At 49.7% G+C, this 14,584-nt stretch overlaps 5 protein-coding genes across 5 annotated transcripts; 2 read left to right on the top strand and 3 right to left on the bottom strand.

Moving 5' to 3' along the window:
• Positions 1-853: 853 nt before the first annotated feature.
• On the bottom strand, positions 854-2,638 carry HER10_EVM0004323 (uncharacterized protein; the record flags this gene model as incomplete). Its single annotated transcript, XM_035473972.1, has 3 exons — positions 2,120-2,638; positions 1,795-2,057; positions 854-1,684 (listed from the first exon to the last, which is right to left on the bottom strand). The coding sequence occupies exons 1-3, from the start codon at positions 2,532-2,534 to the stop codon at positions 854-856; spliced, it is 1,509 nt and encodes a 502-aa protein (XP_035333907.1). The 5' UTR covers positions 2,535-2,638.
• A 1,038-nt stretch (positions 2,639-3,676) lies between these two features.
• Positions 3,677-5,371, top strand: HER10_EVM0011765 (major facilitator superfamily transporter; the record flags this gene model as incomplete). The annotated part of the gene is made up of 7 exons (XM_035481186.1): positions 3,677-3,705; positions 3,797-4,088; positions 4,154-4,213; positions 4,271-4,579; positions 4,619-4,909; positions 4,974-5,078; positions 5,132-5,371. 7 exons carry the CDS (start codon positions 3,677-3,679, stop codon positions 5,369-5,371), a joined length of 1,326 nt encoding a protein of 441 aa, XP_035334437.1.
• A 236-nt stretch (positions 5,372-5,607) lies between these two features.
• HER10_EVM0010596 (uncharacterized protein) lies at positions 5,608-6,483 on the bottom strand. Its single transcript, XM_035480050.1, has 2 exons — positions 6,020-6,483; positions 5,608-5,958 (listed from the first exon to the last, which is right to left on the bottom strand). The coding sequence occupies exons 1-2, from the start codon at positions 6,299-6,301 to the stop codon at positions 5,656-5,658; spliced, it is 585 nt and encodes a 194-aa protein (XP_035334344.1). The 5' UTR covers positions 6,302-6,483; the 3' UTR covers positions 5,608-5,655.
• Positions 6,484-6,904: 421 nt separating this feature from the next.
• Positions 6,905-8,898, top strand: HER10_EVM0009124 (amidase; the record flags this gene model as incomplete). The annotated part of the gene is made up of 6 exons (XM_035478623.1): positions 6,905-7,213; positions 7,299-7,421; positions 7,479-7,631; positions 7,700-8,575; positions 8,634-8,721; positions 8,783-8,898. The coding sequence occupies 6 exons, from the start codon at positions 6,905-6,907 to the stop codon at positions 8,896-8,898; spliced, it is 1,665 nt and encodes a 554-aa protein (XP_035334240.1).
• Positions 8,899-8,965: 67 nt separating this feature from the next.
• HER10_EVM0001980 (uncharacterized protein) lies at positions 8,966-10,855 on the bottom strand (the record flags this gene model as incomplete). The annotated part of the gene is made up of 1 exon (XM_035471711.1): positions 8,966-10,855. One exon carries the CDS (start codon positions 10,853-10,855, stop codon positions 8,966-8,968), a length of 1,890 nt encoding a protein of 629 aa, XP_035333765.1.
• Positions 10,856-14,584: the final 3,729 nt, after the last annotated feature.

The raw sequence follows: 14,584 nt of genomic DNA, 5'->3' as shown, positions 1-14,584 counted from the left end.
TAAGACCTGCCTGGAGAATTTCAACTATGACTCCTCTATTGTCTTGGGGATGGAGATTCGCTTTGCGGTGCTTGATGCACCTACAGTATCGTGAATTCACTTATCAGATGCCGGAAGTCATCATTTGTGGATCTAAGGTTACTAGTACTCATCACCTTCTTCTTGAGACTACGATCCACAACACGAGTGAAGTTAGAAGTAGACAAATCAAGTCGCGACACCACATACCTGGGGACTTCGTTCATCCACGGTCAGAACATGAAAGTCTTGAGTTATGAGTTAGACTTGTTCTTGCGGACGGCACAACATACGCCGTTCTCGGAGACTGCGAATCTCATCAAGGTACTAGTACCTCCAGCACGTACAGCATTAATAAACGCCTTCTCAATTTCAATCACTAAACTATTTCAGAGACCGACCCTAACCGCCTGCAACCTCGAACCCTACTAATTCCCATCGGAAAGGCACTTCGAGATGTCCGAGTGCATCGGCCTGACCTTCTTATCATCACTGCTCTTCATTGCTCAGGTCTTCAATCGTCTGAACGGGTAGGGAACTGAGTTCGTCAATGACAGTATCCTTGTACAGCTTGGGTATTCTGAGGAGAAAGGGTTTTCACGAGGCAAAAACCTGGATGCATCATTATGTTCCACCTATCTTTCCGAGATATCTTGTCTGCTGCGCCCATCATACTACCCAGCTCCAGTCTTTATATCTCAGACGAATGAACGAGAAGCGACGGGCAAGTCACTCCACAAGTGCGTGTGTAGGGCAGCAAAGTTTCATGTTAGAAAGACGAACTCAGGCGTTTGAGCAATTTTCTTCCTATTCCCGCACCACTATCCTCAACAGGTTAAAAGACTGCGATCTCAACACCTCGAGCCTTAGCAGCTTCTTCTATGTCAAATGTGTCAGTTCCCTCCCTGGATGCTTCCTCAAGGACCTCGTCAACTATATTTATGAGCCGAAATGAGTCTTTCCTCAAGAATGATGACCGCACATCGTCGAAAACCTGCTTCCACTCTGGATGAGTATTTAGAATGGGGACTTCGAGACTGCCTATCACTAAAGGATACATGAGCCCGTTGTGAACCAGAAGGTGGTGGTTGGCAGGCATTTCAACTGCCCTGTATAGTGCGTAAACCGATGCCGCCAAACGACACATGACGACTTCCCTTGACGGGAATGGTGTGATGTCGCCTGACTGAGGTCCCGGCCGATTCTCATCATCGGATGATGCCAACTTTCTTCTACATCGGTACAATCGCCTCACATGTAAGACGGCTGTATACCGCCAGCAGTCCCAAAGCATGCATTGGGCATGCTCACCAATCTCTCCCGGCCAAGTCCAGAGCTGGAATTCTATGTCTCTCGCACTGCTTTCTCTCATATCAGCGAGAATATCTAGTAGCGATCTGGGCAGTCCCGATACGGTCTCTACCCCACCGAGCCTACCGCCTTTCCAAGAATCTTGGACTTTTCGTAGGTGGCGCCAAACATTCATGCTCGGTGTTATTCGACCAATCACCATGATATCCATGTCCATGATAGATAAAACTTCGATGGAGTGCCGGATGGTGAAGTCATGGTCGGCTGAGGGCACCAGATGACTCAAGTTCGTCTCTAGATGGTACAAGCCGGCCATGAGCTGAAGATACATCGTCCAAGGGCGAGCTTGAAGCAGCTACATAAAGGCTGTGAGTTAGTAGTGGATATCAGATTCGAGACGGTTGTACGCGTGAGATATGGGTAGCCGATCCGCATATGGTGAAGCTATGCTTTTTCGAAACTTACACATAGACTACAGAGAAGCAAGCCAGCAGAGACGGTGGATCCATCGAAGGAGTTGTGTCGGCTTTCTAATTCCGATCGGAAAGTCTGGAGCGCGTGATCGACGTATTCCATTGACGAGACTGAGAAACCGTCGTCTAGGTAGGCTTGGATAGCCCCACAGACGATGGCAAATGCTTGGCTTTTCTCTGCCATTGAGACGAAGTGAGATTTCATCCAACCAGAGCTCTCAGTGGTGTAGAGTCGGTGCATCCCCGCGTTGAGAACTTGTGACATGGTCAGTACTCGAATACCTATACGCGACAGAGCCAAGCGGCGAATGACTTACATTTCTGGAAAAGCTGCCGTTTCGGGTCATTGGTGCCGCCGGGCGATGGTGCCAAATATGAGATTTCAGAGTGCGACCCCGGTGTATCTGATTCCTGAGCGGCCCCGGGGAGCTTCGGTGTATCGGCTCCGGGAGATGCTGAGGGTGATCCAGTGTGGTGTAGTGGATCCCCAGCGTTCGGCAGATAGCTATCAAAAGTAGTTGAATTGGCGCTCGCTTTGTTCGCGGCAAGGTCAGGGATTGCGGCCCCAGCAAACCGACCCCGCGAGGCTATTCCGTTGGTCCACTTGAGTGTGGTGTTATAGCCCTCGCACTGGATGCCACGCCTTTGGCATGCTCGGCAATCTGGACGCGTCTCGTCGCATTTCCGTTTCCGCCTCTTACAATTGGAGCATCCTCCCCTAGAGCGACCCATCGATGACCTACTGATGGCTGTCGAGTGAGGTCAGCGTAATCGTTATCTGTTCAAGCCTTGCAGTTGACTGCTCAGCGGAGTTCTCGAAATGGCCGACCTTGCCGACGATGAATGAAGAATTGAGATTTCAACTTCCCAAGAAAGGCAGACGGGGCCGCGAGCGCATATATATGCCGAATAGGGCATGGCTCAGACGCTCGATTTTGGGGCCCAAGCAATCATGTTGCAGCTTCATAAATGCGGGGGCGAGGACGCTAAGACAAATAGAGTTCTCTGTTATCCATGCGGAATGCCCTCGGAAAGAAAGGGATGAGGGTCCAGCAGGGATATTACTTGCCAGTACATGGCGACAAGACCTCGTCAGACTTGCTGGTTGGTGTACACTCTCAGGGACTGTAATCAAGTCCCCAGTCCTGATATCACAACGGTATTGGTCATTCTCGCCATGGTCTTCATCGTCTTCGATTGCGACCGGGGCTTTCGAAGATTATCATCCTGATCTAAACATGGTGCAGGTGCTTCAGTCTCCTATGACTGAAAAGGATAAACCTGGGCACGTGGCTTATCGTGGCACACGCCAAAGTCCCAGCTGTCGCACAACGTCGAGTGGTGTCCAGGCCGACATAGAAGTCTCCTGAGAAGTTCAATTCACCTTTGTATTTTATCTTAAATGCTGGTTGCCTGCTCGACGCGTTGCTGTGTCTGCATCAAATGCGACAATATTCTAGGCTGGTTCCTTAACTCAACAGCACCTCACCACATCTAGCCCATAAGCCCACTATTGTTTGTGTCTCTTTCTGCTCTCGCCTCAACGCTGTGGTAGAGAGTTCCCGATGGACGGCTCAGCGGTGACAATGGCTCAACATACACCCCTTCCTCCGGGAACAGTTCACTTGCTCAATTGTATACCTCCTACTCGAAGTCTTTGAAGTCGTGTGCTGACGTCTGCATTCTACCCCCAGATGAGGACGCTACAGAGTCCCCAACATTTGTTCTATCCCCTACTCCATCGTCAGACCCGAACGACCCACTGGTACGTATTCTGCTGTTTGCGATGCTTCGTTAATGACATCTTCTTACTCTTTGAATGCGTGAAATAGAACTGGAGCAAATGGAGAAAGTATCTTAACTACAGTCTTGCCATGGGCGTCACCGTGGCCGCTTTCACCAAGTACGTTGAAGTCACATCGGTTTTCCAATCCATCTGGTGCCCTTCGCGGACCAACTCCCCAGCTGACGATTTGGTTGCCTTCCCTCCATAGCCTCTCGATCCAGACCGTCTTCTGGCAACAGATGACCGTTGATCTCGATGTGTCTATCAACCAACTCAGCAACGCACAGTCCGCTCAGCTTGCAGGTCTTGCCACAGGCTGCATTTTCTTCATTCCGTTCACGATCAAGTATGGTCGTCGCTTGACGTACTTAGTTTCCACAGCGATCCTTGCTGCAGCAGCGTGGTGGACATCTTCAATGCATTCATACGCAGAACTTATTGCCACAGCTGTTATCACGGGACTAGCTGGCGCTATAAACGAGACTGCGGTGCAAATGACTGTAATACTCATCATAATCCCCTGGTCTTATCTCGCCTTTTCGCTAATGATTCTTTCCTGCAACAGATTGCCGATATCTTCTTCGTTCACCAGCGAGGCTCTGCCAACGGTCTCTACTTTACTGCCGTAATGGCAGGAAGCTTTTTGACGCCTTTGGCTGCCGGCTCCCAAGCCGTGACTCAGGGATGGCGCTGGTCATACTACGCCCTCTCTATCTCTCTGACCGTTCTCTTCTTCATATTTGTTTTCTTGTATGAAGAGACTAAATATGTTCCCATAAGCCTCGGCGAAAGCGAGCTTACAGACGACAACTCACCGATGGGCGAGAATGATATGGCAAAAGTCAGAAGCCTTGATAAAGGCGGTCTGGAGCTGAACTACATGCGGTCCAATCCCGCTACGAATATCCCAATGAATTCTTACCGCGAACGCATGCGATTATTGACACCAACCTCGGAATCCTTACTGCGAGTTTTTATCTTGCCACTTCATGTCATTACTCTTCCGCACGTCATGTTCACTGCTCTTCAGTTTGCATCCGGTGTTTGCTGGCTGGTACTGTTCATGTCGGTTGTATCCGTCGTCTTTTCTGCGCCCCCCTACAATTTCAACACTGCAGCAATCGGATACATGAACCTCGGACCTTTTGTTGGAAACATTTTCGGCAGTATTTACGGTGGACCTTTAGCAGACTGGACAGTTTTGCGCTTGGCTAAGAGGAACGGGGGCGTTTTCGAGCCGGAAATGCGCCTGTATCCCTTATTTCTACCCGTGATCACGATGGCTGGTGGTATTGTCATGTTTGGAGTCACCGCGGATCGTGTAAGTCCCTTTTGTGCCACATTTCTTCCATTGCTCCATCGACTGGTTAAAGTAACAGCTCTAGGGAATGCATTGGATCTTCCCTAGCATCGGCGGCGCACTATTCGCATTTGGCCTCGGTGCAAATGGAGACATCACCTTTACATTTGTTATTGATACTTATCGAGAGGTAAATGCATCAATATTCGATTTAATGACTTTGACTAACATATAGTTCCACAGCTGACTGCCGAAGCCTTTGTCGGTGTCGCATTTGTTCGTAATGCTGTCAGCGTAGGTGTCCCTTCGGCGCTTGTGCCCTGGATGTCAAACATGGGCCTTACCAATATGTACATTCTGAGCGGGGTTATTTCTCTTCTCATCGGTCTTTTGTATGTTCCTATGATCATCTGGGGCAAGCGCATTCGCACCATTCTGGCTCCCCGATACTTGCGACTTGTGGAGAGGCGCATGCAGATTTAGTGTGTTGAGTACGTATATCTTATTTTGCCAGCCTGACCAGAGGTTTACTTATTTGTACGAATTATGACACCACTCCTGAGTATAGCAAGAATTCAGGTTCCGTCTTTCAAGTAGTTATAGAATACTTCTGCATTTTAAATTGTTCAACTTGGCTGGGCTCGTCGTGGTTGACCTGGTGTTGACCTGGTGTCTTACTACGTTTGCAGCTATGAGATAAGTCGAAGCCTTGTTTGCCTGCTGGAAACATCTAGTGGCTAGATCCACAATTCTGCACACTATCCTGGTCAAAGCTTTTCTGCCGCTACGCCAGGGAAGTTTGTGAGTCGATAGCAGTCGATGATAGGGCGCCCCTCGAACATGGTCATTACCCCGAGTGCTACCACAGCGTTCATCCAGTCGTAAGGGCTTCCCCCTGGTGCTTCAAACCTGATGTGCGTGAAGTACTCAACGTCATCCTGACTGATTGAAGATCGAGGCGATTTGTCTGTTTGACCAGGGCCAGTGCGGAAAACACCCTGGGCGTTGACGAGGATGAAGATACCGTCATCAGTCTGAAGAGTATACATGGCATGCAACCTTGAGAACGCCTAGGGAGCGGTAAGCCGTATGAACTTCCTTTCATGAGTGACTTGTTTGCACTGTGCTAACCTTGTCAGGCCTAATGCGCTCGGCCCAATCTGCACCACTTCTCTCCACAATCTTGCCCGTGATCCTAGGGCCTTTGACTGACCCGCTCAAGATAGGCAGAACAAGACGAGTGACGCCCGTGTTATCAACGTTTGCAATTTCGGACACGTTGGGGTCCATGTCGCAGACGATACGATAGATGAAGTCGAGATGTGGCATGCGCATGGGTGGCACAGCGACTCCACTTGGCGAGAATGCGTTTCCGGGGGAGGGGGCATGATCGGAGCTTCTCGCGGGTGCCATGACTAGGATGTAAGTTGAGCGCGGGTCGACCTGCCGAATGTATCCTGGATCGAAGTCAGTAGACGGAGAATCGAACTGTGAATGGCTTTTGGTATTGGCACGACGTGCTGGGACATGTGCCGAATGCTCGAGGCGGAGTTTTAAATAGTTCTTCACAATCAATGTATTCGCAGGTTGATAAGAAGGGGGTGTTTGTTAGGCAATTGTTGCAGAGTCGAAAGAGCTGTCACCCATGCATCTCCCGAGCGCAGATGCCGACTCCTCCGAATTATAAGCCTAAGTACGCATCACACTTTCGACTCCCCGGCAGCCGACGGCATCGGCAACTCTGCCAGCCTAAATCTGGCGGCATCTCCTTCCATATTGGGCCATTGGACGCGCCAACAAGCCGCCCGGGATGCGTGCCATCGTCCGTAAGTCCGGCGACGTTTCTAGCATCAAGGTGCATTGGGGTTGAAAAGAAGACAACACAGTCCAGTTTTCTCTTTTGTCTCTTGCCCTTGGTCCACTCGACTATCGCATCCAGTTCTAAAGAATAGCTCATGCAACCTACGAAACCTCTTTCTTCCACGATCCCTTCGGAACCTATAAGACGTAGTATCAATGCCCGCGGCAATGGAATGGGAGGCAATTGCTTCCCGCCACCGATCGGAGCAACAGCGGAACATACCTCAGGAATGGATAATCTCTGATGATCAGCTAGCTAAGCTTCGAGGCAAGGGAACTGCCGAAGAAGGTCGACTAATAGCCCAAGATGTTGCTCGGAAATCAGCGTTATTGACGGAAAAGGAACTCGACATCACAGAGTGCTACAACGCGCGAGAGTTACTCGACAAGATTCACCACAAGAAACTCACATCGGAAGAAGTGGCAGTGGCGTTTTGCAAGCGCGCTGCTCTCGCTCAACAGCTTGTAAGGGCATTTTCCATCCCGCTCCGTCACCGTAGGCTGTTGCCGAGCTTCCGAACGCCGTAGTACATGGACTGACATCTTCTAGACTTCTTGCTTAACTGAAATATTCTTCGATGAAGGAATCAAGAGGGCTCGAGAACTTGACCAGCACCTAGAGCGTACTGGAGAGCTCTTAGGACCACTGCACGGCCTACCAATTAGCCTCAAGGTATCCCCATCCGGAAACCTTGTCCGCCTGTTTAGCCTGTAGAACTGATGGATGTAGGATTCTTTCGTCGTTAAAGGCCATTACGCTACTGTCGGTTATGTCGAGTTTTTGAAAAGGCCACTGCCTACTTCTAATTCGGCGATGGTCGATCTCCTATTGGACGCTGGAGCCGTCCTATTCTGTAAAACGAACGTTCCGCAGACCATGATGGTTCGTGACCTGCTGATCTGCATTGATCAAGAGTTTTGGTCGAGTGTATATTGACGAGACTTAAATAGACTGCTGACTCGGAGAACAACATTTTCGGTCGAACTTTGAATCCGCACAAGACGATTCTCACCGCCGGCGGTTCAACCGGTGGTGAGGGAGCTCTTGTAGCATTCAGAGGCTCAGTATTAGGCGTTGGCTCCGATATTGCAGGATCAATCCGGATCCCCTCACTTTGTTGCGGCATTTATGGCTTCAAGCCCACAGCGGATCGAACGCCGTTTGGAGGGCAAGCTAACTATCCCTTCCGCAAACTCCAGCTTCCCGGAGTCACCCCTGTTGCTGGGCCGATGGCAAATTCAGTTGATGATCTCAGTTTGTTCATGGAAACAGTGATCGGTCGTCGGCCTTGGCATTATGACGCATCTGCAGTCAACGCCCCCTGGAGAAGCTCCTATGGAAGCAGCAAGGTCCTGACCATCGGTATCCTTCCCGAAGATCCGGAATATCCCTTGCAGCCGCCTGTTCGACGATCGCTTCAAGACGCAGTCTCAAAATTGACTGTCGCAGGGCACAGTATCGTCAAATTACCAGCAAACCCCGCTTGTAGTGCCAGTGTTGGTGGAAAGCTAGGATTCCATTACTTCGGGCTAGGATCTTCCGGTCTGGATGCCCTGGCGAGTGAGATTGGTGAACCACTGGTACATTCAGTGAAACGAGGCGTTCATCCTTTCACAACTTCAAAGCCTCTTATTTCAACGGAGCTAGACACAGTACACCAACTAGATGAGTTCCTTGGCTTACAGGCTTCTTATGCCAACAGCTGGAAGAACGTCTGGACCGAGTATCATCTCGATGTTGTCGTCGGCCCCGGAGCAATCAGCACCGCGGTCCCCCACGATACCTATGGCATCCCTGTCTACACCTTGATGTGGAATGTGCTAGACGTAAGCCAGTGCAGTCACCTCTCTGTAGCCAACAATTCAACTAACTGTGGGGGGGCAGTATCCAGCAGGGATAATACCATATGGGGTATCCTCCAAGACGAGAGATCCCAACTACCAGAAAGCGGCCTCGAATTTTGAAGCGGACTGTAAGTACTGCGCGTTCTAATTCTGCTGTTCTTCTCATGCCTGGTGCTAACCCGAACACAGATGATCCGGAAGCAACCGACGGCGCCCCGTGTTCGCTTCAAGTCGTTGCTCCTCGATTTTACGATGAAGAGTGTTTGAACGCCATGAGAATCATTGACAGAGACATACAAGCATGAAAGTGAGCGATGAATGTGCGGGATACTTGTATTCTTTCTGTAGAGACACGAAATATGAAATCCTTTCTCAAGTGCTTTGTGATGATCCAAGGGTTTCCTCGGCGGCAGTGTCACCACCACCACCACAGCCAATACCATGGCGCTGACGGAATTTTTCTAGCCATTCGGGATTGTCTGCAACAGTCTGATTCCATTCGTCGTCGCAGTCATAAATCACACGCCTCGACTCTTGTCTAAGCATTTCGTCTGTGATGTCGAACCCTTGAGAAAGGTGCTCCTTTGCAAAATGCCTCAAATGTTGCTCTAGGATCTCTGTGAAAGCTTTTGACGTTGCTGCTCTGGAGCTGAGGATTGATTCTGACTGTAAAGACGTCGCAGTATATATTGCAGCGGTCTTCTTTCCATTTTCTTGTTGTGACTCAAGTGTGCGAGACGATATCTGAGCAAAATGGTCTCTGGTGCTCTGATTTGTGACTGAGAATGGGACAACACTCAGCGACTCTGAACCTATCAGATAGGGAGGCAGGGCATGCACGACCTGCTGCGCAACTGTTGGACTGAATCCGTGTTCTCCCTTCCAGTCTTTCATCATTGCACCATGACGAAAGTGGTTGGCGAGATGGTCAACGCGTTTGTTCCAGGTCATGAACTCCATGTCACAGAACCCGCATCGAGAAGAGATCCGTACAGCTTCGGCCTTCCATCCATCGAATCGAGGCATTATGTCTAGTTTGTGCATAACGCGGAGGTGTTGAACAAGATGGTCTTTCCTGCCAAATGATCGTGCTTCTATCGGTCGCTCGTAACATGCTTTATGGTTGTGACCATCAAGATGTTCTTCTGACGGGTCTACCTCGCTGCAGTACGCACAATGAGGTCTACCAGTCACTGTAGACATAACCGAACCTCCCCGCGGTGCGCAAATCCACGACTCCAGGTTAAGATGCCTCGATTTCTCGTGCCGAGCCCAATCATATTTAGTTTTGAAGCTATCACAGCAGAATGTGCATTTGAAGGGGCGATCGTCTTTCTTAGAAGCGGCGGTTGCGCGTTTCTTAGACACTCTTCCCCGCCTGGTGCGATCAAGTAAACTTGATTCTTTCTGTCGACCTCTTGACGTGTCTGATGCTGCTGACCACACTGAGTTTGCCGACTGTATAGATGAACTGCTCTCGCCACTGCCCAAGCTGGCTTTGGATTCAGTGCGCGCATAATCAGCCACATTCGGTGCTCGACTGACTTCGAGGCGAGCGGTACTATTCTTCAGCGCGTCATGTATGGCAGTGATCGAGGCTGGTTCGTCTTGCGGGGGAGACTTCCTCCATCGTTGCATAGGACTCAATTCCCCAACGCTTGTAGATACAGGAATCGGTATTGGGTTTGCCTGCTCCTCGGAATGCACAAATCGATAACGACTCCGTCTTCTTGGGAGGCTTTTATGGGCGTTGAATACAGTTTGGCCAACAAGCTCATCATTGGAGGGGATCGGCCAGTTAACGTGGTTTGACGTTGTAGCCGGAGACTGCAGAGACCACGAAATATCGCCAAGCGCATAATTCGGATCCACCACCTCACTGCTTCCATCATATATCCAGGATATCGGTGTCTCTTGGGTATCGCAATCAGGCGTGGAAAACATCGAAGGCCAAATCTGGCTCGAGGTGCCAATCGGGAGGCTATCATCCAACGGAGCGCATCCGGGGTCCAGACCCGACCATGCAGTCAGAGAGGGCGGCCCGAAGGTCCCCCCTGTCACGGGTTGAGTTATTGCAAGTCTGTCCCGCGTATCGGGCTGAGGGTGATTCAAAGTTACTTGCTCTGTGACAGCATTCATAGGTCGTGCGGATATAAGGCCTCCCTGATATGTCAGAGCGACTTCACCGTCCTGACCACCGGTGACTTGGGGCATGAGTCTGGGGCGAGTCCCATTGGGCGATGAGCGTGGGGAGTTCGGCATCCTATCGACATGGCATGATGTGCAACGGGAGGAAAGATGGCATGCACACAGCCATGTCAAAAATCCTCCATTTGCCCTGCTTACCTGAGTGAGAGCCTCTTACGTGTGGAGATTGATAAGCGCAAAATCTATGGACTTCACGCCCTAGGGCGCAACAAAGTTACGGCGGGGACCTATGAAGAGACACGTGACACTCGCAGGTGGACACAGCATAAACTTTGGCTTGATGTTGGAGTCAGGAGCCCCCTAATTTTCTGCTAAGTTGCTAAGTAACATTACTGGCTAGTATGATGCTGGCAGTTGTGGAAGCCTCTTGATGACAAGTGCTGGAATGTGTATCAAGGGCCAAAATCACAGGTGCGATTTCTTCTCGTGCCTATTGCACTTTCTGATGTTACCAGCCTCAACAAATCTATCTTTGGGCGATTTAGGCTCGTCGTGCGACCCTCACATGCAAGTGGCTATGAATGAAGAATGGTACGTCCGAAGAATTCCAACAGCCTGTAAGGTCCAAGAAGGGTAAATACAACTTCCAGGACATCAACTATGATTGATGAAACCATTTTCAGTTGGTAAAGCGCTCGCCCTCGTCAAGTTGAACACGAAAAACTCGAAAAATGTTCTAGCCAGACCTAGGTACCTCAACAACAACTTCGTTCAACTCAATCATGGCAAAGCTTTTCCTCAAACACTCATATCAACTTCCAAAGACAAAGTCCATCATAACCTGCCGGTCCAATACTTCAGCCGCCATCTCTCTGGGGGAATAGAAACTCATCATATTAGTTCAAAAAGACCTACGTCCTGTCCAAGAACCTCTTTGCTTCTCGTAATGGTCCAAGGTGCCCATGCGACGTTGGCTTCTGGGGAAATGTGAATTCCACAGACTTGTTCGTCTTGTTCGGAGACCGTGGGCAGCAAAGCTGTCGCAGGTGGCCGTAACCTATAGCCTTTCCTAATGAGTGCCTAGAGATACCGAGGTTTTCTTGCTTCAATATCAGGAACGGGCGATGATGATGCCTGTGTCTATTTCGGCCTGCAGGTGAGCAGATACTACTTTGCGTGAGGAAACATAATCAAGAACAGCATCGTAGAAGATCCTGCTGGTCTAGTGCTTCTCCTTCCGCATCTTCCTTCTCGAAGCCATGAGCAACAAATAAGCCTAAGATGTCGCGTTCTACGACCAGTTGCTCGTCATATCGTCCCTGTAAGGTATGGTGTTGTGAATCATTTGTCATGACAGTCCCAATTCCAGTCATGTTCTTAGCATCTGGCGTGAAAAGTTTGAACATTGAGGAATGTAAGAGTTCGAGAAGCAAAGGCGTCAGCGCCGTTTTTTTCTGTTGTCTCGACATGGGTGTCGCGAAATTTGTCATCGTCGGCCTCCAAGTGGCCAAAGTCAGCCCCAGACACCAAGGCCAATACAACATTCAGAGTAAAGGATTGGGCCTTGCGTGCCAGATCGATGGTCTTGGATGTGGTATTGATGGAGAGATGATCAGTCTCTGACAAGTTGATAAGTTTGGGAACTCGTTCATTGATAAGCTCCTGTGCACCATCAACATCCTTCCCCGGATAGCCAACTGCGAACCTGGACCCCAAGGCTTCGGGCAGCTTGTCATCAAGGGTAGAAGTGGTGCTGTCTCCATAGGAGTCTATACACAGACCCCGAAAGCAATGACCTCGCTTCTACGCCGAGCGAGTCGCCCAAAGGCGACGCAGCTCACTGCTGTCGCCGCAGACAACCCAGCTTGGCGACGATGCAGATAGACAGTCAAAATCAGATATCCATAAGTTGCCACTGTGGTCGAGAAGCATGTCATAATTAGACAGGATCTATAATTCGGTCCGGAAGGCCCGGACAAGCCAGAGCAATCGATTAATAGAAAAGCACAAGGTGCCGCAGAAGATGCAGCAGTGCCGAGGGGTGACGGGTCCGAAGGAGGGCTAAGAGACGAAATCTACACGATTGGCGTTACCAACTGGAGAGGTGATGGACGAGTTCAGACCCAAAGCCTGGCTGATGATAAGTCGCGAGAGGTCGTTCAACGGGTGTTTTCCCTCCTGTTTCGACGTTACATAACAGAAGTTGGGTGATCTAAACTCTCAGACTTGGTAGGCAAAGGCTCTGGACACCCCGATCAAGAATAAGCATTCGTTCGGACAACTTGAGCTTCTTCGTAGGCCAGGCTCTGCCGTTCATGGAGGAAATATACCAAAGCTTACAATGCAGCCCATGACTGGCATGACTCAATAACTATAGAAAAGCACAGCGTCGACCCCGCACCTCCAGAGGTCAATTAACTGGATGCTTTCGATTTTGACCAGATGAAACGGCCAAATATACCTTTCCGAATTCACGTTGTTGTGGGCAGTCGCCGCTGATCGGGTGCATCCTATCAACGTTGACCTCTTTCGCTCTCCCACAGATATGCTCCGCAACATCCCCCGGTTCAGTGGCCCTGGGACGGCAACATTGAACTCAACAGCCGCGGTATTTAAGGTGAACTAAGGCCAAGACTTAAGAATTTTCGTATGGAGTACAGTCGCAGCGGTTCAAATACCGTAGCTCAGGAATCGCGGATTGCCTTGAGGCCTGGCGAGGGATCCTGGCCCTTCTGATGGCTCAGCTACGGACAACTGTAGGTAGACGACTGAGACGTTTAAGTGCGTGCTGCAGACACCTAGGTCTAGCGGGACTGGGCAATGAACACACATACGAAGTCAATACTTTTTGTCTGGTCCTTGCGAAGCGCGCGGGGTTCGGCGGGGTTACGAGCATGTCTCGTCCGGGCACCCACCAGACTTCTAATGAATGCGACCGAACAATTATGAGTCACTTGCGCTTGACAGATGGATTTCAACCATTTTGGAAATGAGAAAGACACTTTTTCTTGCCAGCTTGGTGTTTTCTCATCAAATAAATGTCGGAAGGTGGGATAAAAACGATGGCACTAATACTGCATTCACTGACCTAAAATATCGTCAGTCCTTTGGAGCCGTTGTCTTTCCCATTCTCCTTTTGAAGCTCTCTCCTCACTTCGATACTCTCCTACCGGGTCTAATTCTTTGACCATGCAGCTAATTGTTAACTCGCCCAAACCTGCCTTGATGTACTAGATGGAAGGTCCTAGCATCGCGTCCCAACGACAGCTGCAGAAATATCATACACGTCTGCATGCCTCACATATCCACACAGCACTGTGCCCACGACCTTTGGCAAAAGAATTAGATGGAATGGCTTGGAGATCATGTTCCATCACAAACAATGGAATACTACTGTTTTGGGGAGATTCCATGATCCTCGCTTTTCAATAAGTAAGTAAGGTTTCCTGCATTTTATCCTCGGTTAACCATACTTCAACATACGGCAACAGTAGGATGCTTCGCCCTGGACTAAGAATTCTTTCAAATCGAATCTTTGAGAAAAGCAGTCTTCAACGCAGATCGCTCCTCCTAACCATGGTTCGTCTGATTGATAGAAATATCATAGGCTTGAAACAGCCAAGATTTTGATCTCGCGGACGAAATGCCTACCCCATGTCCTCCGACAAGTACTGAGTCATACTCGAAAGGGAGAGATACTTGCCATTGTAGTCTTGTCAACATTGTCACACACTGAGGCTTTAGATAACTGATTCCTGGGTTTGGAGGACCGTTTATGCAGGTGATATTTTGATTCGATAGTCACACCTCTATCCAATGGTGCTTTCCTTTGCATCCGCTCTC

Source organism: Colletotrichum scovillei, assembly GCF_011075155.1.
Source record: "Colletotrichum scovillei strain TJNH1 chromosome Unknown Contig00005, whole genome shotgun sequence".
NCBI classification, from domain to species: domain Eukaryota; kingdom Fungi; phylum Ascomycota; class Sordariomycetes; order Glomerellales; family Glomerellaceae; genus Colletotrichum; species Colletotrichum scovillei.
This window is presented reverse-complemented; position numbering and strand designations above follow the sequence as displayed.

Bases quoted from the DNA above. Each gene is read 5' to 3' on its own strand.
- HER10_EVM0010596 (XM_035480050.1), bottom strand. From the start codon at position 6,301: ATGGCACCCGCGAGAAGCTCCGATCATGCCCCCTCCCCCGGAAACGCA. The intron at 5,959-6,019 runs GTTAGCACAGTG...ACCGCTCCCTAG, and splicing joins AGCGCATTAGGCCTGACAAG to GCGTTCTCAAGGTTGCATGC.